Source organism: Xiphophorus maculatus, chromosome 8 (assembly GCF_002775205.1).
Source record: "Xiphophorus maculatus strain JP 163 A chromosome 8, X_maculatus-5.0-male, whole genome shotgun sequence".
Classification (NCBI taxonomy): Eukaryota; Metazoa; Chordata; class Actinopteri; order Cyprinodontiformes; family Poeciliidae; genus Xiphophorus; species Xiphophorus maculatus.
Window position 1 is genome coordinate 23777724 of NC_036450.1, and position 27059 is coordinate 23804782.

The window sequence follows — 27059 nt, forward strand, 5'->3', positions numbered from 1 at the left end:
AGTCACTATAAATTTTAATGTAGTGTCAATTTGAGCAAAGGAAGTATAACGTTTGTTTACTACCTCTGGCACTAACAGCACTGGAGAACGTTTCTTGTACTGGAGAACATTTTTGTGGTTTACTGCACACAATCAAAGTTTGTTGTACAGATTTACTTGCATATTCGATTTTTTGCCAGTGTTTTTTGAAGGGGTGTGGATTTTTTTTTAAATTGGGACAAAAATATAAAACTATGTGCTAAATAGAAGCCAGAAACTTTGGCCAATGTTTTAAGAACTTAGGTGCTCATAAATTTACATCCCAATGTAAAACACAAGCTTTTTGTTTTTTATATCTGCATGGTCTTTTTCTCCCAATTTGCTTTTGACTTTCGACTTGATGGGCTTAATATGAGACTTGATGTTTTCGACTCTACAATTACTAATCTTGACTTCTATCTCAAGGGTATGTTTACCTTTTAACAATGGCCGAGGGTTTGGACTTAATGATCTTGACAGACCTAGTAATCAAGGCTTTAAGCCAAACGATTTTGACATTAGACCCAATAACCAAGTATGTTGACATGAGACTCAGTGGTCTTGACCTTAGATCTGACCTAGACTTTGGACTTAATGTTTGTGACTTTACATCCAGTAATCTTGGCATAAGACCCAGAGATTTGATCCAATAATATTGATTTTAGACCCAGTGGCTTTGACTTTAGACTCAACCATTTTGGAATTAGACCGATTGATCTTGACGTGAGACCCAGTGATCTTGGTCTCTAACCCAGTTGTTTTGACTTTACACTCAAAGATCTTGAATTTAGACCCAGTGATCTTGGCCTTTCAGTCAGTCATCTTGACTGGGTTACCTTAACTAGACATAGTGGTCTTGATATGAAACTCAGTGATCTTGACTTCTAACCCAGTGGATTTGAGCTTAGACTCAACTATCTAGTGTTTAAACCTAGGGATCTTAACTTTAGCTTCAGTCATCCTCAGACCTCCCAACATTAGAAAGGTGATCTTAACTTTAGATGTAGTGGTTTTGACTTTAGAGCTGACGATCTTTACCCTTCATTTAATCATCTCCAATTAGTCTTTTTGGTAACTGGCTTTTCCACTGAATGTTTTTAATGGTCTTTTCTCACATTTCAAATTACATGAATTCAAATTATTCCAAACATTTTTTTAGAATTTAAGTATATCAGTAATGGCTACATTTTTCTCTGAGATGAATTTGAAGTGAAATATTTTTGCTCTATTCTATACAAATTAGGACTCAAGTTTTCTGGGGGAATACCTTGCCAGTAAAAACATATCCAAATTGTCAAAATATCTCATAAATGTCTGAGACGACTTACATCACCTAACATTGTATTTCCATATTTACAACTTGAGAAAATGAAATTAAACGCTGGTTTTAATTGTTATTTTGTGTCACCTGCAATCTTACCCTCCCTCTTCATTGCAGAACTGGTAGAACTGGTTGCAAGCACTTGCAGTCTGCATGTTGTGTCTGTTTTCTCAAAGTTTGTTCCTCTGCTCGCAGTGATGAATTAAAGAAGGAGGTCCGGCAGCTGAAGAAGGAACTACAGGCCATAAAGCAAAGGAGAGAAGAGCGTTCAAACCCTCCTCCTGCAGAAGAAGTCAAGGAGGGTATGTGCATAGCTTTTATTTGTCTGTATGTACATATAAACGTTTACTAGCGCAAGCCATTAAATGTTGAATTTATTGGCGTTCCAGGACAAACTGTAACTGTACATGCATCCTATAATAACTTAGGTGCCTTGTTTTTAATGGCTTAAAAAGTACGCTGTCATGACTCCAGCTTTCAGTGTGAACACACGCTCTAAGAGGGTGGTCCGTGCTGCATTCTCTGCTAATGTACACCAAGTCAGACAACCCTCTGATTTAGTCAATTAGCTGCAGAAGTTTATCCTCTCCCCAGGGGTCTGCATTTTTGTGTTAAAGTTGCTGAAAATTGCATGGTTAGAAATTGTTGAGTGGCCGCCGTAGTTGCACATCAAAACCATGGTGTGTTTTGTTAGCTTGCAGTTTCGGCCAATGCGATTCTGTAAAAAAATTAAAAATAAATTTAAAAAAAACAAAAAACTGACCCCAAATCTCCTCGGGCTCCTCACCACACTGCAGTCTGTCATGCTCTTGTCAAGTTTTTGCGAAGGGGGGGGGAGGCTTGTGTTGCCTTTTTTTTCTCTTTTTTATGTTGGTGCTGAAACACATTTTTAACATTACAAAACCCACTTAGGCACAGAGGTTAGCCTCAGGTTCTGTGTGTGTGTGTGTGTGTGTGTGTGTGCGCTGTTGTGCAACAGCAGAATAGCTTGCAGGGGGTTCTTCTGGGACCAGCCTAACTGTAGGATTACCATCAGCCAAAATGTAGAGGAAACAACGCAATGATGAGGCGTTTAGTTGCTCAAATGTTGTTTTTCTCTCCACAAACACACATGTTTTAGTTTTTGGGTTTTTTTAGTACAGAAACTGAGACCAATCCGAACTTGTGTGATTTTATGAAATATATTTGGTGAAAGAAAGCAGAGTTGGTCTCAGTGTAATTTGATGATTTTCCTGGATGCACTGATTCTATATTAATATCTGTGTCTTTCCTGATATTGAATTAAATTATAGATAGAGTATCGTAATAATGTGCCAAATCCTTAAGGGCAGATCTATTCAGTCTAATTCTGTGCTCTAAGCGACAACATGCTTTATTATTTATTTTATATAATATTTAGAATTCCCAGTTGCACTTTCTGAACCATTTGTTTGTTGCAGTTTATTTTTGCATGTTCGACCAAGGTAATTGGTCAATTTCTTTATAATTTATTTCACACTGACTGTTCTACTCCTAATTGCACAGACTCAACAAATTAAAGTTGTGTTGTTTTTACATGTTTGACCAAGCTTGTGACTCTATTGGGGTATTTAAGTGTGCTGTACTGCTGCAGAGTGATCAAATATATTTGTAATTAATTTATGTCTGTGTTTAAAAAATTTCAATTCAGCTCCATTTTCCTGCATCGGATCGGTATCGGCCGGTGGTAAACCTCAGATATCGGTATCGGAAGTGAAAAAAAGTGGATCGGTGCAACCCTAATTGTTGCGGTGGCCAGCCTTTACTTGCATCCAGCAAGATACTTTTTCACCTACCTTAAGCTTGCTCTTTGTCATAGAAGGTATCCAACCTACACTCTGTGCCTCCTTACCAGCTAAGCCTGAGGCAGGAGTTGAGTTTAAGAGGCTGTCATTACATCTCTGCGCTGGAAGAAACGGTTAATTCCATTAGATGGAATCCGTAGATGTCTCGGGCCAATGACCACTGCAGGGGAGACGGATGTCTGCCCAAGCGCCGTAAATCTCTGTGCTCTGCTCAGCCGCAGACGAGCACAGTGGCGAGGATTTGTTTCATCTCGTCCCACTGGGGGAAACGGCGAAGCTGAATCGCGGGGCTCATATTGACACCACCGTCGCTCGAGCCCTAAATCTCTCTCCGAGTTCAGCCGTCGTCTCGGCGAAGACCTCTTCCTGTGGTCAGCGCGAGCCATAACGCGCATTCACATTCAAATTTTCATAATTGTTGTTTCCGAAGAGCAGAATTAGTGTGTTGTGTGTGGCCTCCGGTCCAAACCCAGAAATCCATATAATATAAAAATGTTAGAACTAGAATACATTAAAAAGCGGTTCTACAAAGTATTTTTCCAACAGAGCCTGAATACAAATGCATACCACATTATTCAGATTCTTTTTTTCCCCTTTGTTTCTTCAGCTAGTTTTAAATAGTTATTACGTGTGTTTGCTTGTTTTCATTTGTTATTATTAGTTAAATATTGATTAGAATTAGTTTATGTTTTATTAGTTATCGTAGTAGTTTGTTCTTTTATACTTTGGTTAATTTTTTTATAGTTTACGTAGAGTATTGTGATTATATATTCATCCTTTGGGTAATGAATATGCAACAGAGGATACTATTTTCGTTGCTTGTAAGGCTAATAAACAGATTCATAAACACGGAAGCAAAACATATTATATCTACAATATCAGTATGTTCTAGTTAGTTTTATAAATGCACATTATTGTTCCTGTTAGCTTTAATTTCCCCCCATTAATTACCGTTTTTATTTATTTCAGTAAACGAAAATGTTTTCCCAATTTCAGTTTTTGTTATTTCGTTAGTTTTAGTTAACTGTAATGACTTTGGTCCACACAGTCTCCAACAGTTGGTCCAAAGTCAATATTTAGACTTTCAGGCTGATGTGCAAAAAAAAAAAAAAAAAAAAATATATATATATATATATATATATATAGCAATTCATATTCTTCCATCAGGGGGCGCTTGTTGTAGTCCACTATTGTGTACAGATTAACTTTCCTTCATCTGTTGTTAATGTCAGATTGTCTTTTTTTTCCAATCCTGCTTTTATATGCAGTGTGTTATTCTTCCTGTGAATTCATTAGTGATTGTTACAGTTTATAAATAGTTTTCTAATGTGATTTATCCTTATATCCTGTCTTTGCAGGAACGTTATGAGCATATTGTTAAGCTTCTAATTGGACGCTCTTTAACAGATGATAAAGAATATCGTTGCCTCACAGCTTGACCTCAGCCCTCTGTGAATTCCCTTCAAAATTGGTCGATTGTTTTAAGAGATAAGGGACGTTTTCATCTCTCAGAAGCAGCGTTTTGTCATTCACAACGGCCTTCGGTTGCTACAACATTAGCAGCTTGATTTGTTGCCCCCCGGAGCCCAGGTGACAGGAGAGGGGCAGGAATGCGGCTAGAAAGGCCATCGAACTTGAAGATAGTAGCTGCTGACAGCAGCTGGAGACGGTGATGTGTGTTTCTCGTGTGGAACCCGAGGGCGTCATCAGTCAGCATCCAGCGTGTCCCGGGAAGGCAGCTGCAGCGAGAAGGCCCAGTAGCAGAGGTGACCGAGGGTGGGATGGAAGGCGATCACTTGTTGGCCTCGTAAATCAATTTGAAGAAAGTTTCCCCTAAAGCAGCACTGTAGAGATCAGTGCAGCAGACAAACCAAAGTTCAAGGCTTTTTTTTTTTTCCCTTCATCACATGTGACGTTTCTGCACAAAATTGATCTTTAAGGCACTATCTTAAGAGATAGTGCCTTTTTGATATTAGAAGGTCATTTTTTTAATACAGGTAACTTCATGTAGTAAAAACTTCCACACTGAAGAGTGTTGCAGTTGGTCTGATCAATTAGAATTTAGGTGCGGTACACTCAGTAGTCAAAAAATGTCCGCCACCAAGCATAAAGCTGTCACATTCGGGTTGCCAGACCGTTTCTCGGTTCATCTCTAGCAAAGATAACAAAACCCATTACTGTGGAGTTGGACAGCCTGAATTCACAGAGGTTAGCGACCACAACCACCTGCAAATATCTGCAATGCCCAAATACGTGAGACCCCTTCTCAAAATGCTTACAATTTCTTATTTTAATAGTTTAAGCACCGAATATATTACAATATACATTAGTATTCACAGTGGAAATTGTCTTAGCACTACCGCAGAAGGTAATGTCAACAGTCTTCCTTGTCTCCACTGTTGGGTTACATCCAATCAACACCAAGAAAAATGAATGGCGCTCCTGGATTGGCTGCTTTACAAATGTGCCAGCCAGTAGCATGTTAAGGAGCTTTGTGCCTAGTTATTTCAGTTTCTCAAGATGCTTTTTTTTCTAATACTTTAGATATGCTGTATCTCCAAATAGGCAGATTTTCTTCAAATTATTTGATAGTTATGCTGCACAAAAAAAAATCTGTGAATAGGTGCGGTAGCAAAACAAATATCACAGCATGTAGTAAGTGTGTGTTCCCAGGTCATGTCATTCAATCTGCACTTGGACTTGCCTACAACCTCAGCAGATATTACTATAGACTAAAAAAACAAAACAACTACATTGCGTTGTAAGTCAATCAACATTTTTCTCCTCTTCTTTCCTTTTGAATGGACAGTTGACAAATGAGGACATTGTTTCCCTTTATAGAGACGGAGGGAGAACTGAATGCCAACGAGTGGAACACTGTGGTCCAGCTGACCCAAAAATAAAATGAAAATGGTCGCCAAAAAGTCCAAATTCGGTTTGCATGAGCCCTAAAATGACACAGTGTCGCTGTCTAATCTTAACAACTACTAACTTGGAGAAATTATACTTTTAAAAATTAAATAAATAATCAAATAGTCTTTAGAAAGCTCTCAAATATTGATAGTTTAAATGGCTGCAGACGTTTCCTACATCCTCTCCAAAGGAGAGATTGGTTTATTTTTATTTATTTATTTATTTGCTTGATGTTCTATAATAAATTGTCTTTTTTGGTTTATGATGGCCTTAGATTGCATGGCTGGCAGGTCAGAAGTCTTCCCTGGCTGGCTAACTGAGAACACCTGGTGGTGGTGTTTTTGGGTGAGCAGCAGAGGTGGGCTGGGCTTAAAGTTGGCCTCCAGGAAATGACAACACTGTTGCTTTCCTCTACCAATGTTTGCCCCTTACTAAAAGAAAGGATTATGCAGCTGTAAGGAAACATAACTGCTGTGTCTTTGTGTTTAGATCGTTTTTAAATGATATCTGAAATCAACTAGCGGTTTTAGCGGTGCTGGCAGCTGACACTTTTACATTCACACTACAGTATTGTTGCTTTGCCACAACATCTGTGTCCTGATGCTGTGATGAATAACTGACTTAAAATGTGATGCAAGAATTTTCCAATATACCAGTTCCAGTGAACAGTGCTACTTCGTACCACATGCTCAAGCTCAAGTTCTGCTTTGGAAACTGTTTTGGATTTCTCAGCACCAACTTCGAACCAAGCTAAATGAAAGACTTGCCTTCATTTGAACCCGTCATCCTTAAACTCAAGAAGATGCAACACCAACACTAACATACATTGTTTATAGCTGCAAACAGCTCTTGTAACATGAAGCTTTATAGGATATATAACAAAATGAGCCATGACTAAAATGTAATTCACTCTGACACAATTTTCTGTTTTTGGGAAGTGTATAACCCTCAATAGTCTTGGCCCTTTGACTTGTTGACAAACAGACAAATGCTTTTGTGAAGTCTGCTTCTTTCCAACTTAGTCAAATTGCCAAGGTGAAGTCATACCTCCCAACCAAAGACCTTGAAAAAGTGATTCATGCCGTCATCACCTCTCTGTTTGATTATTGTAATTCCTTGCATGTTGGACTAAATAAATCATCTGACATCGCCCACAAACCATCCAAAACGCAGCAGCTTGTCTTTCTTTTAACAAGTGCTAAAATATGAGAACATGTATCTCCATTTCTGGCCCCTCTTCATTGACTTCCTGTTTACCTTAAGATGGATTTTAAGATGGGGTTTTTTTGGCTTGTCCCCAATCATATCTCTGTCCACAGGCCAGTAAGAATACTTCGGTCCACCAACCAGTTTCTCTTAGACCTTCCGAGATCCAGGTTAAAATTCAGACGTAATCGGGCTTTTGCAGTTTGTACACATTGGAACGATTTACCTTTTTTTATACAGACGGCAGAGACTGTCAAGTCTGCTGTGTCTTTGCTTCAAGACCCATTTTTTGATCTATGGCATTTGACTCAAACAGAGTTTGAGTGTCTTTTATGATGACAAGTATGGAGTATATTTGTAAAAAATGTTTAAACTTTCCCTTCATTTATATTTTCTTGTTTTTATCATGATTATCTTGCTTTATTTCATTGAATTTTACAGCCCTTTGGTCAACATTTGTTACTTTCGACGTCCGTTTCGCTTGTGCCATCTCTCCCCAGTCAAATCCTCTGAATAAATCACTTCACGAATACCAACACACAAAACAGAAACACGTGGCATCGAAACTCATACCTTCATAAAACCCAGCAGTCTGGTGTTTACTTTGTAACATCGTCTATTTGGCTTCACCCAAACACGTCAGAGGATCCAGCCACCGTCTGCACATCGCGTCCAGTCAGGTAAAACTCTCCTTGTGCTCGCCGTTGGTGTGACATCACATTTTGTTGTGGAAAGAAAGAGCTCCTCCAGCCAGCAGACAGAGCTCACCGTCTGCCACTCTGACTTCACAGGCTGTGTCGGAGCGCAGATTTACGGTATGCTGCTTGACTGCATGAGCTACCAGGGCCAGCATGCGGATTGTTGCTCCTGAATAGTGTTTCCACTCATAAGTTGGGCTTAATTTTCCTTTTAATTTTGTCGTATTATCTGTGGGGTTGCACGTAGCAACATTCATCCTAGTGTGAAAAAAGAAAACCCAACTGTCTGCTCTTACTTCAAACTTTGGAATTTTCACCAAAGACCCAGCATAAGGTCGCCTCTGTCCTAGACCAGAGAAGTGCTTTTGTTAGCAGCTAGGGGCGGGCTCGCTGGAAACAGCAGCCAATCAAAACATTTTGTTTCAGATCGTTAGAATTTAAAGCACGAAAAAGTAAAACCGCCCCTGAAAATAAATCTGAACGTCCGATTAGCGTCAGAACGTGTAACTCTCGTCTCCCTGCAGTTCATTTTCAAATCAAACCCTCCCAGAGTTTAAGTAGGTCAACGTGCCGCTTATAGCTGAGGATGTTCCGCCAAATCCATAAACTTTATTTCTGACTGTGTTCTCGAGTCCTGTTGGTCTTTCAAAATCACCAGGTGGCGATCATAAATCTCGCTCCGAAAGCTGTGTTTAGCTCCCGTTTCCCAGCTGTTGGCGCCGATGAGAGATTAGCCGATCGGGATTGTGAAGCGTTCACAAGCAGCGCTGGTGGTTTCGAAACAGCTTCACTGAACTGACGCTGTTTCAATTCAGTGAAGCTGTTTCAGTGGTCGGGGATACGAGAGCATCTATTTGCAGGGACACAATGTTAATTCGTGTGGTTAAATTGTCTCCATGCACATGTCTCACAAAAATACAGAATAAAATTAGCAAAATAAAAGACTTATAGTGATGTAATGGCTTTGACTTGGCTGTTGGGTGACGGATAAGTCTTTTGGATCCTCACGATGTCTCTTGGCAAACGAAGGATGAATCCTCGTGGTTTCCTTCTTTGGTCAGTAGTTTTCTGGCCGTACAAGTTTTTGTCTAGTCTCTACCTAATGTGAGACTTGCAAAGATGTTGTTCTTGGTTCTATTTTGACCTCCAAGTTGATTTGTATGTAGCACATTTCAGCAACAAGGCAGTTCAAAGTGCTTTACATCAGTGGTTTATTACCACCACGGACCGGTCAAGGCTTGGGGGGTGGAGGGAGGTGTAAGCAATTTTACTGCACCCCCCCATCCCCATACACCTCCCCCCCCCTGCACTCCCAGACTATCGCAGCCTGTGGGGTTTTCCCTGACAGTGAGCGAGAAGGCAGCCTGTTCAATGTGACAGGCAGCCAATCAGACAGCGCAGTGACGTAAAAACGGAGGGGAATCCCAAACAGCCGACTGAGAGCCCGGTCTTGTGCGAAATTCTGCTCCCCTGTGAAAATCTGTCCCCTCCTGTCGGGAGCGCGCATTGCAGCCAGAGAGGCGAATCTGGCCGATCTGACCATTGTCACGGCTCTTCTGATCGATTTGCCAAAGTTAAAGGAGGGGAACCAAATATTTTAGCCACCTGATATAATCCATTCCCACTCTATAACATGGGATTAAATGAATTTACCAGGAAGTGTTTAACTGTGCTTTGGAAACATTTGCTCGTCATTGCACAAAGGTAAGGGGCCTCGGGATTTAAACTATCTTTCCATTGTTACATTATATTAAAGTCCTGTAAGGATAAATATCAAACATAGTTTTCAAAATGTAATTTATTAACATAATACAACATACATAAACTAGCACACCACAGCAAACTCTGGTACCTAAGGCAAACACACAAAGGACTGATAAGTTTTTTCAATTGGTGGGCTTCCGACACATGCCTGATGGAACCACCTCAGGCACATGTCACACTGGATCTAGGAAAGAAACCAAAAATTAAAAACATTTTTTTAGAAAAATGTCTTTACAATTACAATATACAATCAATAATTTTAGATTCCCTTGTTTTCCAACAGCTGGAGGATCACGAGGGGAAATAACCAAAATACAAACACAAAGGAGTAAGTAGACTAAATCAACCTAAATAGAACAAACAAAAATAACAAGAAACTCGAAATAAACATAATTAGACTCACCAATGAAGAACAGATGTGAAAAATAAGGCAGAATTAAATGGAAACAACAAAGGAACCACAAAAGAATCTGAGAAGGACGCTGGCGGAACAGCAGTCTTGGAAGATGCCGGCGGCAGAGCAGGAACCTGGAGGCCGATGGGACTCACGACGAAGCCCTGGAGGTCAGCCTGGAGAACAATAGGACTCGCTACTAAGCCCTGGACGCAGGCCGCGAGACCGACAGGACTCGCCACGAAGCCCTGGAGGTCAGCCTGGAGACCAACGGGACTCGCCACGAAGCCCTGGAAGCAGGCCGGGAGACCAACAGGACTCGCCACGAAGTCCTTTTAGCAGGCTGTCAGACCGACAGGACTCACTATGAAGCCCTGGTGGCAGGCTGCGAGACCAATATTACTCGCCACGAAGCCCTGGAGGTCAGCCCGGAGACCAACAGGACTCACTATGAAAGCCCTGGTGGCAGGCCTTAAGACCGACAGGACTCGCTACGAAGCCCTGGAGGTCAGCCCAGAGACCAACAAGACTCACTATGAAGCCCTGGAGGTCAGCCTGGAGACCAACAGAACTCGCCACGAAGCCCTGGAAGCAGGCCGGGAGATCAACATCGCCACGAAGCCCTGGAGGTCAGAGCCCGGAGACCAACAAGACTCACTATGAAGCCCTGGAGGTCAGCCTGGAGACCAACGGGACCCGATACGAAGCCCTGGAGGTCAGCCCGGAGACCAACAGGACTCACTATGAAAGCCCTGGTGGCAGGCCTTAAGACCGACAGGACTCGCTACGAAGCCCTGGAGGTCAGCCCAGAGACCAACAAGACTCACTATGAAGCCCTGGAGGTCAGCCTGGAGACCAACAGAACTCGCCACGAAGCCCTGGAAGCAGGCCGGGAGATCAACATCGCCACGAAGCCCTGGAGGTCAGAGCCCGGAGACCAACAAGACTCACTATGAAGCCCTGGAGGTCAGCCTGGAGACCAACGGGACCCGATACGAAGCCCTGGAGGTCAGCCGGGAGACCAACAGGGCTCGCCACGAAGTCCTGGAGGCAGGCTGCGAGACCGACAGGACTCGTTACGAAGCCCTGAAGGTCAGCCCAGAGACCAATGGGACTCACTACTAATCCGTGGAGGTCAGCCGGGAGACCAACAAGGCTCACTATGAAGCCCTGGAGGTCAGCCTGGAGACCAACGGGACTTGCTACAAAGCCCTGGAGGGAGGCCGGGAGTCTGACAGGACTCGCTACGAAGCCCTGGCCCCAAGCTCATCCGACGCCTAACTAAAATAAAAACAAAACTAGAGTTTATAATATAACTCTATGATCCTGGCGACAAAGGAATCGTCTGGTGACGAAGGAGACCTGAGTTTGATGGCCTCAAGTTCCCATGGTACTGCAGTCCTGTGGGCCTCAAACTCTCCTGCCAACATCTTTCAAGCATTAAGCTCTTCCGCCATCAGCCCCCATGTGTCCCTTACACCGCAATCCTGTTGTCCTCTAGCTTTTCTGACACCAATAATCAAGCAGGAAGCTTGAAGCCCTCGTGACTCTTCTTAATTTAGAAGTTCAATCTTTCAAACCAATACCTGATAGTGTCAATACACATTTTCAGTAGTTTATTGGAGAATCCTCCGATCACACGACTCAATATAGACCGCTGCTCCTGTGGCTGGTCTGAATCTGACTGAACCTGAATGTCTTCGTGGATTTCTTCTTCAGATCCCTGCTGGCTCAGCTGTTCCATTCTGTTCCTCAGGCTGTGGTTCAGCTGTTCCACTTCGAGCTCCAGGTCAATGGTCATATTCTCCAAGGCAGCGCTTTTCTGCTCCAGGGCAGCGTGTTCCTGCTCCAAGGCGATGATTATATTCTCCAACGCGATGCTTTTCTGCTCCAGAGCGGTGGTTTTCTGCTTCAGGGCAGTGTTTACCTTCTCCAAGTAGGAGCTTTTCTGTTCATGGGAGATTTTTTCCTTCTCGAAGAAGTTGCTTTCCTCCTCCAAGATGGAGTTTATCTGTTTCAAAGTGCAGTTTTCCTGCTTCAGGGTAAATTTTTCCGTTGCCATGGCAGTGTTTTTCTGCCCCAGGGTGGTGTTGTCCTCCTCCAGGGTGGTGATTTTTTGCTCCAGAGCAGTCTTTTCTGTCACCAGGGCGGTGATTGTTTGCTCCAGAGCAGTCTTTTCTGTCACCAGGGTGGTGTTTTCCTGCTTCAGGTTATTCTTTTCCTTCTCCAGGGCAGTGCTTTTCAGATGCAAGGCAGCAATCTTTTGCTCCAAGGCAGTGGTATTTGGCTCCAGAGCAGTCTTTTCCATCTCCAAGGCAGTGTTTTTCTGCTCCAGAGCTGTCATTTTCTTCTCCAGGACGGTCTTTTCCTGCTTCAGGGTATTTTTCTCCTTTTCTAAGGTCGTCTTTTCCTTCTCCAGCGCAGTGTTTTTCAGATCCAAGTCTGTGGTTTTCTGCTCCAGTGTGTTGATATCTTCCTTTAAAGTTTTGATTAGGTCGAACAGTTTTTTTAATTCGTCATCCTTTTCCAGAAGCTGCTTGTCTTTTTCATGTGTAGCTTGTTCTGTCTTTATAGCTCGGATCTTTAGCTCCTCGTTTGTTTTAATCAGAGAATGTCTCTCAATGGACATCAAGTTGACCTCTTTCAAGATGCCTTGGAGCTTTTGAGTCTCTCTAACTAAGGTCTGCTGGTCGGAATCGGAAGACGACGCTTTGCTGCTCTGATTCATTGTTGATCTTTTTTGTCAAAAGTTGCTCCAAAAGTCCAAAAGTTGCTCAATGGTTTTCTTTACTTGTTTGTTAGGATTTGCCTTTTTAAAAGCTTTCGTTGTCAATTTCTTGTTAAAAGAACAATCCTTCTACGTGCTCTGGCTCTCTCGCTCTCTCGCTCTCTCTTCTGTAGTGGTTATGACCGTAGAATTCAAGAGTGCAGCTTTGTGATGCATTCTAGCTCAAAGTGTGCATCACTCTTTGTGACATCATTTTGCGTGATGTCACAAACTGATGTCACTACCTCAGCAGAACCACTAGAAAACTGCCGAAGTTGGAATAAAAACAAACTTTATGGCTGAATGCAGCTCGGCTTAGCTGATGGCTATTGGAGACAGTTCAGCTGGTAATATGTCACCAAGGCCGAAATCCGCGCTTGGGAGACAATGGACTGGCACAGCAGGGTGCGAGGACCAACGGTCAAAAGGAAACATTGTGCCCGAAAACAGAAAAAGGGGAAACGGGCGGGCCTGTTGACCCAGCTGATGCCTAGGAAGCCACCGGTTCCGACTCTCTTTCTGACCAATGTCCGCTCACTGGATAAGAAAGTGGATTTGCTTATTCTTTTATTATGTCTATGGCTCAACCTCTCTCTAGCTAAGCAAGGTTGGTGGAATCAAATAATGTTCTCACTCTTTGGTTACCTAGCAACTCACTCATTCTTTGGTTACCTAGCAACGGCCTGTTGAGTCACTTCCGCAGCAGGAGTTTCTGGTTTCACCTCCATCCCTCATAATTGTGTAGAAATAATAAAAAAAAGAAATAAAAAAACATTGGGATGTGAAAACTATGAATAAAACAAGAAAGTATTCCAAATATTTAAGATAGAAAAACTAATAACAAATTATTGATACAAGTATAAGAAACTTATTTCATGATATTGTAATATTTTTCCATCCTTACCATAATTCGACTATTTCTGTGTTTAAAATCCATTTTAGTTAGTTATTATTTAGGATTATTTTCTGAGAAATTGAGTTTGATTAGTTTGAATGTAATTACTGAAATTCATGGTTTGGGTAATGTTATCATTAACCAAATCTATATGACTCACAACAACATTTAATTTCCCTCTGGGATCAGTAAAGTTGAATTTTGGAGGCAAAATTTTACCAAGTATTTTTGTTGTCCAGTTTCTAGTGAAAATATCTTAGTACACTTAAAATAAGACAAAACTGACTAATAAGCAACTTTTAAGCAAGATGTAGAAGTTTGTTTAAGTAAATAGTTCCTTAAAATTGCTGAAGAATTATTAGTTCCATTCACAGAATATGATACTTAAAACAAAAAAATTTTCCCCAGTTATAAGTGAAATAATCTGCCAATAGAAGTAGTATTTTTTCATCAATATTAAGGAATCACTGACTTAAAACAAGCTCCTATGCCTGAAAAGTTACTCATAAGTTAGTTGTGTCTTATCTTAAGTGTACTAAGATGTTTGCATAATAAACTAAACCAAAACGACTTGGTGAGATTTTGTGTTTTTGCAGTGAGGGAGCTGGAAACAATCGGAAATCATTTTTATTCCCAAAAGATGTGAAAAATTATGCTAAATGATGCACTAAAATAGAGCATACTGAAGTTCATAGTCATAATGTGAAAATTTTTGTATTAATATGATTAATATGTCAGTTATTAATTGGAAGAACAAACACCTGTGTGAGAAGAAAACTCCTCTTCGTAGGAAGCGATGGGGCTTCTGTCCGGGTAAATTAATTTGTTCCCATGTTATGGAGGAGGAACGGATTATTTCAGGTGGCTAAAATATTTGGTTCCCCCCTCATGACTTTGGCAAATAATGAAGAAATGTCACCAAATCCACAGGATTCGTTGTTGATGAAGAGAGGAATAAACAAAGTTAAAGACTTTTTGGAGAATTAGTTAGTTCCCATGTTATGGAGGGGGAACGGATTATTTCAGGCAGCTGAAACATCCATTCTCTACTCTCCTCCCCCCATAATTTTGGGAAATATTTATTCTATGCTTGTTCTAGAATTGCTTTATGTTAATTCTGATTTGTTCATTTTGTTGACGTCTGTTCATTATTTATTTATTTATTGGTTGGGTCGTTGCACATTTAGACATTTATTCCACCTGGTTTTGGACACTGTTGTTGCGGATGGATTTCTGCTCCAGGCTACCAGGGCCAGCATGCGGATTGTTGCTCCTAAATAGTGTTTCCACTCATAAGTTGGGCTTAATTTTCCTTTTAATTTTGTCGTATTATCTGTGGGGATGCACGTAGCAACATTCATCCTAGTGTGAAAACAGAAAACCCAACTGTCTGCTCTTACTTCAAACTTTGGAATTTTCACCAAAGGCCCAGCATAAGGTCGCCTCTGTCCTAGACCAGAGAAGTGCTTTTGTTAGCAGCTAGGGGCGTTATGGGGGGAGGAGAGGAGAGAATCGATATTTCAGCTGCCTGAAATTATTTGCCAAAGTTAAAGGAGGGGAACCAAATATTTTAGCCACCTGATATAATCCGTTCCCACTCTATAACATGGGAATAAATGAATTTACCAGGAAGTGTTTAACTGTGCTTTGGAAACATTTGCTCTTCATTGCACAAAGGTAAGGGGCCTCGGGATTTAAACTATCTTTCCATTGTTACATTATATTAAAGTCCTGTAAGGATAAATATCAAACATAGTTTTCAAAATGTAATTTATTAACATAATACAACATACATAAACTAGCACACCACAGCAAACTCTGGTACCTAAGGCAAACACACAAAGCACTGATAAGTTTTTTCAATTGGTGGGCTTCCGACACATGCCTGATGGAACCACCTCAGGCACATGTCACACTGGATCTAGGAAAGAAACCAAAAATTAAAAACATTTTTTTAGAAAAATGTCTTTACAATTACAATATACAATCAATAATTTTAGATTCCCTTGTTTTCCAACTGCTGGAGGATCACGAGGGGAAATAACCAAAATACAAACACAAAGGAGTAAGTAGACTAAATCAACCTAAATAGAACAAACAAAAATAACAAGAAACTCGAAATAAAAATAATTAGACTCACCAATGAAGAACAGATGTGAAAAATAAGGCAGAATTAAATGGAAACAACAAAGGAACCACAAAAGAATCTGAGAAGGACGCTGGCGGAACAGCAGTCTTGGAAGATGCTGGCGGAGGAGCAGAAACCTAGGAGGATGCCGGCGGCAGAGCAGGAACCTGGAGGCCGATGGGACTCACGACGAAGCCCTGGAGGTCAGCCTGGAGAACAATAGGACTCGCTACTAAGCCCTGGACGCAGGCCGCGAGACCGACAGGACTCGCCACGAAGCCCTGGAGGTCAGCCTGGAGGTCAGCCCGGAGACCAACGTGACTCACTATGAAGCCCTGGTGGCAGGCCGTAAGACCGACAGGACTCGCTAGGAAGCCCTGGAGGTCAGCCCAGAGACCAACAAGACTCACTATGAAGCCCTGGAGCTCAGCCCAGAGACCAACAAGACTCACTATGAAGCCCTGGAGGTCAGCCTGGAGACCAACGGGACTCGCCATGAAGCCCTGGAGGTCAGCCCGGAGAACAACAGGACTCGCCATGAAGCCCTGGAGGTCAGCCCGGAGACCAACGGGACTCGCCACGAAGCCCTGGAGGTCAGCCCGGAGACCAACGGGACTCGCCACGAAGCCCTGGAAGCAGGCCGGGAGACCAACATCGCCACGAAGCCCTGGAAGCAGGCCAGGAGACCAACAGGACTCGCCATGAAGCCCTGGAAGCAGGCCGGGAGACCAACAGGACTCGCCACGAAGTCCTTTAGGCAGGCCTTAAGACCGACAGGACTCGCTACGAAGCCCTGGAGGTCAGCCCGGAGACCAACGGGACTCGCTACAAAGCCCTGGAGGTCAGCCCAGAGACCAACAAGACTCACTATGAAGCCCTGGAGGTCAGCCTGGAGACCAACAGAACTCGCCACGAAGCCCTGGAGGTCAGCCCGGAGAACAACAGGACTCGCCATGAAGCCCTGGAGGTCAGCCCGGAGACCAACGGGACTCGCCACGAAGCCCTGGAGGTCAGCCCGGAGACCAACGGGACTCGCCACGAAGCCCTGGAAGCAGGCCGGGAGACCAACATCGCCACGAAGCCCTGGAAGCAGGCCAGGAGACCAACAGGACTCGCCATGAAGCCCTGGAAGCAGGCCGGGAGACCAACAGGACTCGCCACGAAGTCCTTTAGGCAGGCCTTAAGACCGACAGGACTCGCTACGAAGCCCTGGAGGTCAGCCCGGAGACCAACGGGACTCGCTACAAAGCCCTGGAGGTCAGCCCAGAGACCAACAAGACTCACTATGAAGCCCTGGAGGTCAGCCTGGAGACCAACAGAACTCGCCACGAAGCCCTGGAAGCAGGCCGGGAGAGCAACATCGCCACGAAGCCCTGGAGGTCAGAGCCCGGAGACCAACAGGACTCACTATGAAGCCCTGGAGGTCAGCCTGGAGACCAACGGGACCCGATACGAAGCCCTGGAGGTCAGCCGGGAGACCAACAGGGCTCGCCACGAAGTCCTGGAGGCAGGCTGCGAGACCGACAGGACTCGTTACGAAGCCCTGAAGGTCAGCCCAGAGACCAATGGGACTCATTACTAATCCCTGGAGGTCAGCCGGGAGACCAACAAGGCTCACTATGAAGCCCTGGAGGTCAGCCCAGAGACCAACGGGACTCACTGCTAATCCCTGGAGGTCAGCCCGGAGACCAACGGGACTTGCTACAAAGCCCTGGAGGGAGGCCGGGAGTCTGACAGGACTCGCTACGAAGCCCTGGCCCCAAGCTCTTCATCCGACGCATAACTAAAATAAAAACAAAACTAGAGTTTATAATATAACTCTATGATCCTGGCGACAAAGGAATCGTCTGGTGACGAAGGAGACCTGAGTTTGATGGCCTCAAGTTCCCATGGCACTGCAGTCCTGTGGGCCTCAAACTCTCCTGCCAACATCTTTCAAGCATTAAGCTCTTCCGCCATCAGCCCCCATGTGTCCCTGACACCGCAATCCTGTTGTCCTCTAGCTTTTCTGACACCAATAATCAAGCAGGAAGCTTGAAGCCCTCATGACTCTTCTTTATTTAAAAGTTCAATCTTTCAAACCAATACCTGATAGTGTCAATACACATTTTCAGTAGTTTATTGGAGAATCCTCCGATCACACGACTCAATATAGACCGCTGCTCCTGTGGCTGGTCTGAATCTGACTGAACCTGAATGTCTTCGTGGATTTCTTCTTCAGATCCCTGCTGGCTCAGCTGTTCCATTCTGTTCCTCAGGCTGTGGTTCAGCTGTTCCACTTCGAGCTCCAGGTCAATGGTCATATTCTCCAAGGCAGCGCTTTTCTGCTCCAGGGCAGCGTGTTCCTGCTCCAAGGCGATGATTATATTCTCCAACGCGATGCTTTTCTGCTCCAGAGCGGTGGTTTTCTGCTTCAGGGCAGTGTTTACCTTCTCCAAGAAGGAGCTTTTCTGTTCATGGGAGATTTTTTCCTTCTCGAAGAAGTTGCTTTCCTCCTCCAAGATGGAGTTTATCTGTTTCAAAGTGCAGTTTTCCTGCTTCAGGGTAAATTTTTCCTTTGCCATGGCAGTGTTTTTCTGCCCCAGGGTGGTGTTGTCCTCCTCCAGGGTGGTGATTTTTTGCTCCAGAGCAGTCTTTTCTGTCACCAGGGCGGTGATTTTTTGCTCCAGAGCAGTCTTTTCTGTCACCAGGGTGGTGTTTTCCTGCTTCAGGTTATTCTTTTCCTTCTCCAGGGCAGTGCTTTTCAGATGCAAGGCAGCAATCTTTTGCTCCAAGGCAGTGGTATTCGGCTCCAGAGCAGTCTTTTCCATCTCCAAGGCAGTGTTTTTCTGCTCCAGAGCTGTCATTTTCTTCTCCAGGACGGTCTTTTCCTGCTTCAGGGTATTTTTCTCCTTTTCTAAGGTCGTCTTTTCCTTCTCCAGCGCAGTGTTTTTCAGATCCAAGTCTGTGGTTTTCTGCTCCAGTGTGTTGATATCTTCCTTTAAAGTTTTGATTAGGTCGAACAGTTTTTTTAATTCCTCATCCTTTTCCAGAAGCTGCTTGTCTTTTTCATGTGTAGCTTGTTCTGTCTTTATTGCTCGGATCTTTAGCTCCTCGTTTGTTTTAATCAGAGAATGTCTCTCAATGGACATCAAGTTGACCTCTTTCAAGATGCCTTGGAGCTTTTGAGTCTCTCTAACTAAGGTCTGCTGGTCGGAATCGGAAGACGACGCTTTGCTGCTCTGATTCATTGTTGATCTTTTTTGTCAAAAGTTGCTCCAAAAGTCCAAAAGTTGCTCAATGGTTTTCTTTACTTGTTTGTTAGGATTTGCCTTTTTAAAAGCTTTCGTTGTCAATTTCTTGTTAAAAGAACAATCCTTCTACGTGCTCTGGCTCTCTCGCTCTCTCGCTCTCTCTTCTGTAGTGGTTATGACCGTAGAATTCAAGAGTGCAGCTTTGTGATGCATTCTAGCTCAAAGTGTGCATCACTCTTTGTGACATCATTTTGCGTGATGTCACAAACTGATGTCACTACCTCAGCAGAACCACTAGAAAACTGCCGAAGTTGGAATAAAAACAAACTTTATGGCTGAATGCAGCTCGGCTTAGCTGATGGCTATTGGAGACAGTTCAGCTGGTAATATGTCACCAAGGCCGAAATCCGCGCTTGGGAGACAATGGACTGGCACAGCAGGGTGCGAGGACCAACGGTCAAAAGGAAACATTGTGCCCGAAAACAGAAAAAGGGGAAACGGGCGGGCCTGTTGACCCAGCTGATGCCTAGGAAGCCACCGGTTCCGACTCTCTTTCTGACCAATGTCCGCTCACTGGATAAGAAAGTGGATTTGCTTATTCTTTTATTATGTCTATGGCTCAACCTCTCTCTAGCTAAGCAAGGTTGGTGGAATCAAATAATGTTCTCACTCTTTGGTTACCTAGCAACTCACTAATTCTTTGGTTACCTAGCAACGGCCTGTTGAGTCACTTACGCAGCAGCAGTTTCTGGTGTAACCCTCTGGGTTCCCAGAAATGTGTGTGTTATTGTTGTTTTAAAAATGACAAGGTTAACAAATTTACTGTATGTAAATTAATATCTCAAAGTAAGATATAATTCCCAAGTCTTATGGTGGGAGGTGAAATGAGTATGAGTTCATTAAAAAGAACTTAAACAGACGTAAAAGACTTGTTAATATGTGTTGTTAAAATGTGGTGTTCTGTTACTTTAAGAACGAACCATACGGTATAGTTTATATGAAAAGTAGAGTTCAACACGAGGAGTGACAGACAAGAGTGCTGTGTATACGTTTGCTATTGGGTGATTGCTATTCTCCTGAAATCTGATTGACTGGGGGGCGGGACAAAGGGGAGAGCGAAAAAAAAAAAAAGAGGAGAGAGGACGTCAAGGAGGAGAGTCGCTGGAACTTTGGGTGAGGAGTCGTGGAGGAAACGCTTGCTCGTCGGTGAAACCAGGAGTCGTTGGACAACCGCCTAAGGACCGCGAATGGACCGAGAGCGACGCGTTCGGTGAGCTGAAGGCCGGGGTTTTTACCAAGGAGACGGTGGACCTGGAGAGACCTGCTGCACCTGCGTTGGGTCGCGGTTTGGATTTTCCTCGCCTTCGTGGATAAAGTAGTGCGGGGTTCGACTGCTTTCAGGAGACAGGAGTCGTCGGGAACTTACCTACATCAGTCGCTGTGGGTTGAGGACCCGGGGTGAGTGGAGTCAATATCAGGCCTGCAACGGGGGGTTTTAATGACTATTTTGCCGGCTTTTATTTGTTTTATTTTGTTTGGTGGGCCCACTCATTAACACTGGCTGTTATTGTATGTACATGGTTATAAAAAAGTAAGAACTCATATGTGTTCCGGAATGTTCTAAATAAGTTACTTCAGAACTCTTGAGGTGTTTAACACAGAGGGAGAGTCCCTATTTATCAACCTATAGGTTGATAACGTCTTGTGTACTTTTATTTGTCATTTGTGTTAATATTTCTAAGGATAAGGTCTAGATACGGTTCCCACAGTGATACCTGTGGTGTATTTTCATTCCCATTCTTGAGTTAGTAAATAAATTCTTTATCCTTATCAAGTGTCCTTATTAATGGGTCAGACCTACTCAGTTTCACTGGCTGGACCGTGGGGTGTTACAGTAAGCTTTACGAACCCTGAGCGTTAAATCTAGCATAGATGACAGAAAGCGCTACATAAATGGAGGCACCGCTGGGATTAAAACACTTAAAACAATAAAAATAAATAAGTAAACAATAAAATAAACTTGTATGTGAAAGCTAGACCCCAAGGTTTATTTAGTTAAGCTGTTTTTTATGTTAATGTCTGACCCACATTGCTATCTTAGTTAATTTGAATCTGTAGTCTGAAAAAGGATAAATAAGAATTAATTAGGACTTTCCAAAGCAGAAATAAGTAAGTAAACCATTATCTACAGAATGTCATTGTTGGAAAATTGGTGTACAGGGGAGGGCTTAGATGCGTCCCATGCATTTGTAGTGAAACAGGTCCCTGTCGAGACCACAGTTAGGCACATTGAAGAAACTTTAATGACTATCAAAGCACTAGGACGAGTTAGGGTGAGAGGACGTATGTTTAACCCTCAATCACAGTCATTGATAGTTTTATGCGAGTGTAGTGAAAGAGTACACACAAAAACTATACCTCTGGATGTGCCACCTATTGAAGGAGGTGAACTGTGGACATTGCACGGGCCTACCGATGAAGAAAATGTCAACCCGGAAAAGAGACAAACAGATCCTCTTTCACAAGGAAGTTCCACATCAACTGATGAAGCAGCAGCACCAGAAATGCTGTCAGCAAATCCTATGCCAGGAAACTCTGCAGAGTCAATCATAAGAGCAGTTGGTGAACTGCTAGCAAAGACAATGAGGCCTGCCCAAGAAAGTAATGTCTTCAGGCGTCTCCGAGCATATTCTGGCATAAGTCCCACACCTCCAGGAGAGGAGAGTTTGGATACATGGATGGAGCAAGCACAGCTAATGGTGGATGAGAGTGACTGTTCCATTCGAGAAAAACGGAAAAGGATCGTAGAAAGCTTGAAAGGACCTGCTCTGGAAATTGCTCAAGCCGTACGGACTGATGATCCAGATGCATCCCCAGAGGAATATATTGAAGCTCTGGAAAGAGCGTTTGGATCACCAGAGAGTCCTGAGGATCTCTACTTCTCCTTCAGAGCCTTACGTCAAAGCGCAGGTGAAAGTCTTTCAGATTTTTTACGGAGAGTGGAGCGAAAGCTAACAAAAGTTGTTCAGCGAGGAGGGATAACTCCCAACCTGAGGGACAGTGCACGTGTGGAACAGCTCCTTCATGGAGCCACAGAGTCCGAAATACTGCTACTACAGTTACGTCTAAGAGAAAGAAAGCGTAATCCTCCTCCCTTCCTGACACTGTTGAATGAAATCAGAGAAGAAGAGTTTCAACAATCAGTGAGGAAGAAAAATATGGCTCCTTCAGCTAGATCGATTGTCAGGCAGGTGAGGGTGGAAGATGAAAATAAGTCAGAGTCTGAAGTTCAGGAGCTGCAGGCTCAAGTCAAAATGCTGCAGTCCCAAGTGGCTGAACTCACAACTGGACAGTTGAAAGCCACCTCGAATGCTCAAAAAGTATTCCACACAGATGAAATTAAACCCAGAGAAAATTATGAAGTTCAGGCTTTAAGAAAACAAGTTGAGGATGTGCAACATCATCTCAATATGATGACTGTGACACACACAAATCCACCTCAGTCTAAAGGTGCAAGATGGAGACCGGAAAACCAAGCAAATAAAGTGAATAAAGCTCCCTCTCACCTCAGTAGCCCAAGAACTACTCACACCAACCATGACGAAGAGGATTTCTTCTGTTACAGATGTGGGGAAGGAGGACATGTGTCTACTCATTGTACAGCCCCTGAAGACAATGGCAAAGTCATTCAGAAACTGATTCGTTCTCTGAGAAGGCAAAAAAGAAATAATGAGATAAACAAACAGGAAAAAGAGGCCTCAAGTACCAACTGCTCTGTCAAAAGAAATGCAGTTGAGACCCAACATGCTACAGGCATCCCTAAGGGACTAGTAGGAGAGGCCTCGCTCAGTAAAGTAATCATTGAAGGTCAACCAACCAATGCCCTGATGGACAGTGGTTCTAGTGTTACCATAATATTTGAAAGCTGGTACACAGACCATTTGTCCCACTTACCTCTTCATCCTATTTCCAGCTTGGCACTTTGGGGACTCAGTGAATCCTGCTATCCATACAAGGGCTATATAGCTATGAATGTTGAGTTCTTGGAGGAGGGTTTTCACACAGAGCCAATGACAGTGTTAGCCCTAGTCTGCCCCGACCCTAAGGGTCCAGACCAGGCCCCAGTAATCATGGGAACCAACGCCTGTCGTTTTCATCACCAGCCCAAGACTCCAGATGAAGCTGAATGCCATGGACAGGCTCAGTCATGGCGAGTTTCTGTCAGTACACCAAAGACCTTTAAACAGAAACACCCCTCACACCAGCTGGATGATAATGTTGGACACATAAAATGGATGGGTCCTGGACCTCTGAAGATCCCCCCTGGTGGTTCAGCCCTGGCAGCCTGTAAAGTCATTGCAAAAGTGCCTTGGGAGCAGGATATGTTGGTGGTTGAGCCTCCTGAGCAGCCCTCTCTCCCAGATGGAATACTGGTGCCACCATGTGTTCTCTTACCATCTGACATGAATGTAAACAACTTCTCACTGGTGCTAAAAAACCAGTCAATCAAACCCAAAGCCATCCCTAAGGGCACCATTGTGGCATGTATTCATAAAGCCAACGTTGTGACCGAGTTACACAAAGGCAAAGAGTCAAGTCAAACAATAGATCCTGGATTGTTTGATTTTGGTGACTCTCCAATCCCAAGTGCCTGGAAGGAGAGGCTTGCTCATAAGCTATCAGAGAAAGCCGGAGTGTTCTCCCTTGAAGAATGGGATGTTGGACTGGCCAGAGGAGTCGAACATACCATCCGCCTCAGTGACTCAAGACCTTTTCGAGAAAGATCAAGACGTCTTGCCCCTGCAGATATCGATGACGTGCGAAGCCATCTGCAGAAACTGCTGGCAGCAGGAATAATAAAGGAGTCACGTAGTCCTTATGCTTCGCCCATCGTGGTTGCAAGAAAAAAGAATGGCTCGATCAGGATGTGTATTGATTACCGCACCTTGAACGCACGAACAATCCCTGATCAATACACCGTTCCTAGGATTGATGAAGCCTTGGATTGTATGACAGGAAGCCGCTGGTTTTCTGTATTGGATCTTCGAAATGGCTATTACCAGATTGGTATGGCTGACCAAGACAAGGAGAAGACAGCCTTTATCTGCCCCCTAGGGTTCTTCCAGTTTGAGCGTATGCCCCAAGGCATTACAGGAGCCCCGGCCACCTTTCAACGGTTAATGGAAAAGGCTGTTGGAGACATGAACCTCCTGCAATGTTTAGTATACCTGGATGACCTAATAGTGTTCGGCCGGACACTAGAGGAACATGAGGAACGTCTCCTCAAAGTATTGGACCGACTACAAGAATATGGTCTGAAGGCGTCTATTAATAAGTGTCAGTTCTGTCAACCTCAGGTCAAGTATGTTGGCCACATTGTGTCTGCTTCAGGAATTTCTACTGACCCAGAAAAAATTAAAGCAGTCCTTAACTGGGAGCAGCCTACGGATCTTAAGAGTCTTCAGTCGTTTTTGGGTTTCTGTGGCTACTACAGAAGATTCATTGCCAACTACTCTTCCATTGTGAGACCCCTGACAGACTTAACCAAAGGCTACCCTCCTGTTAACAAAGGACAGAAAGCAGTTGACTCCAATTCAGTCTACCTTAAAAAATCTGAACCCTTTGGAGACAGGTGGACTTTGGCCTGTACTACTGCTTTTAAGAAAGTAATACAGTGCCTTACAAATGCGCCGGTCCTGGCATTTGCCGATCCAACTAAGCCCTACATATTGCATGTAGATGCCAGCTTTGATGGGCTAGGTGCTGTGCTCAACCAGGAACATCCAGAAGGATTGCGTCCTGTAGCCTTTGCCAGTCGAAAGCTGAGAAACTCTGAGAGAAACTATCCGGTCCATCAACTCGAGTTCCTCGCACTCAAGTGGGCTGTGGTCGATAAGTTACACGATTACTTGTACGGAGCCAAGTTCACTGTGAGAACCGACAACAACCCACTGACCTATGTCCTTACTACGGCCAAACTTAGTGCTGCAGGTCATAGATGGTTGGCTGCCCTGTCCACCTATGATTTTGGCATTCAGTACCGACCAGGCAGGGAGAATATTGATGCAGACCTGCTTTCCAGAAATGCAAACTCTGAAGAGGAGGGGTGGATACCCCCATCTGGAGTGAAAGCCCTATGCAAAACTGTAAGTGTTGCTGAGGTCTCTGAAAACATGCGGTGTGTGGATCAACTGGGTGTATCTCCATCCGCCATTCCTGATCTGTATGTGTACCCCATCTCTCTTGGTGAGAACCCAGTGCAACAGTTCAGTATGACGGACCTAAAAAATGAACAAGACTCAGACAAAGCTATTGGAAAGATTAAAAATGAGATAAAATCTGGAAATTGGCCCTGTAGCTTCCAGACGGATCATCAGGAGGCCATTCTGCTACAGCGAGAAAAGGAAAAGTTGCAGATAAAGAATGGACTGATGTATAGGAGAACTTTAAGGCCTACAGGGAAGGAAGTGTTCCAGTTGGTGCTTCCACCAAAACATCGGCTTCAAGTATTAAAGCAGTTGCATGATGACTTTGGGCACCTCGGTATTGAAAAAACAACCGAGTTGGTGCGGGATCGGTTCTATTGGCCGAAAATGGCACACGACATTGAGCATTATGTCAAGACCTGTGGGGTATGCGTGGCTCACAAGACCTTGCCTCGCAAAACCAGTCCCCTACACCAGATCACAAGTCGGGGCCCATTAGACTTGGTCTGTATAGACTTCCTGTCAATCGAGCCAGATTCTCGTGGGGTGGCCAATGTTCTCATTATTACTGACCATTTTACTCGGTATGCTCAGGCCATACCCACCAGCAACCAAAGAGCTACTACAGTTGCTAAAGTTCTGCTAGAAAAGTTCTTTGTGCACTATGGTCTGCCATGCCGAATCCACTCTGACCAAGGTCGTGATTTTGAGAGTTTACTGATCAAAGAGCTCCTTAATATGCTGGGGATAAAGAAATCAAGAACTACACCCTATCATCCCCAGGGAGATCCCCAGCCAGAGCGCTTTAATCGTACTCTCTTGTCTATGTTGGGCACTCTCGAGCCAAAGGACAAACAAAAATGGAGTCAGCATGTGGCCTCTATGGTTCATGCTTATAACTGTACTCGTAATGAGGCCACAGGATATTCACCATACTTCCTGATGTTTGGCCGGGAGGCTCGCTTGCCTGTGGATGTGTGTTTTGGTTTGTCTCAAGCTGGAGAAGAAGTCATGAAACATCATCAATATGTGAACAAACTGAGAAAAGAGCTACGTCATGCTTGCCAGCTTGCGACTGAGGCTTCCAACAAGAATCATCAGAAAAACAAGAGAAGCTATGATAGCAGGGTACGTGCTCAGAACCTGGAGGAAGGAGATCGGGTTCTTATTCGAGCCTTGGGAATCCCTGGAAAACACAAGTTAAAGGAGAAATGGAACCTGCAACCTTATGTGGTGGTTGGAAAGCTCCCTAACTTACCTGTTTATCGGGTACAACCCGAAAGTGGACGAGGTGTAGTAAAGACTCTCCACAGAGACCATCTGCTACCAATAGGGTTTCTGGTGAGGATTCCAGAAATCCCTGAAAGAAGCTGCCTACCTCAGAGACCTTCCACCAGATCCACTGATGTATCTACAGCAAAGTATGAGGTGCAGCATTCCGCAGAGGAAGTGAGAGATGAAGATTCTGAAGAGGAGGAAGACGTCTCTCAGCAGTTCTGCAGAGGAGTTGTCCAGGATGCCTGGTTAACACGTCCTCCAACGGTCCAGTTATTGACCCTTGCTAATGACAGATCTGATGTCATCTCGGAAGGAGATCTTGGTGGACCAACTCTGTCATGCAATGAGGAGGGATTGCTTGATCACTACGCAGTTGTAGAAGAGGACCCTGTGGCGGACACAGGGCTGGAGGTGG

At 43.9% G+C, this 27059-nt stretch overlaps 2 protein-coding genes across 2 annotated transcripts in view; one reads left to right on the forward strand and one right to left on the reverse strand.

The window, feature by feature from the left end:
• The window catches only part of cwc27 (CWC27 spliceosome associated protein homolog), a 78074-nt gene that overhangs the window by 13841 nt on the left and 37174 nt on the right, over nt 1–27059 (forward strand). Inside the window, exon 11 of the mRNA XM_005802455.3 lies at nt 1535–1641. Coding sequence (XP_005802512.1) covers nt 1535–1641 — 107 coding nt within the window. The remainder of the gene's footprint in view (nt 1–1534; nt 1642–27059) is intronic.
• LOC111609480 (golgin subfamily A member 1-like) lies at nt 11342–13625 on the reverse strand. Its single transcript, XM_023338156.1, has one exon. It carries the CDS (start codon nt 12863–12865, stop codon nt 11696–11698), a length of 1170 nt encoding a protein of 389 aa, XP_023193924.1. The 5' UTR covers nt 12866–13625; the 3' UTR covers nt 11342–11695.

Bases quoted from the DNA above. Each gene is read 5' to 3' on its own strand.
- LOC111609480 (XM_023338156.1), bottom strand. From the start codon at position 12,865: ATGAATCAGAGCAGCAAAGCGTCGTCTTCCGATTCCGACCAGCAGACC.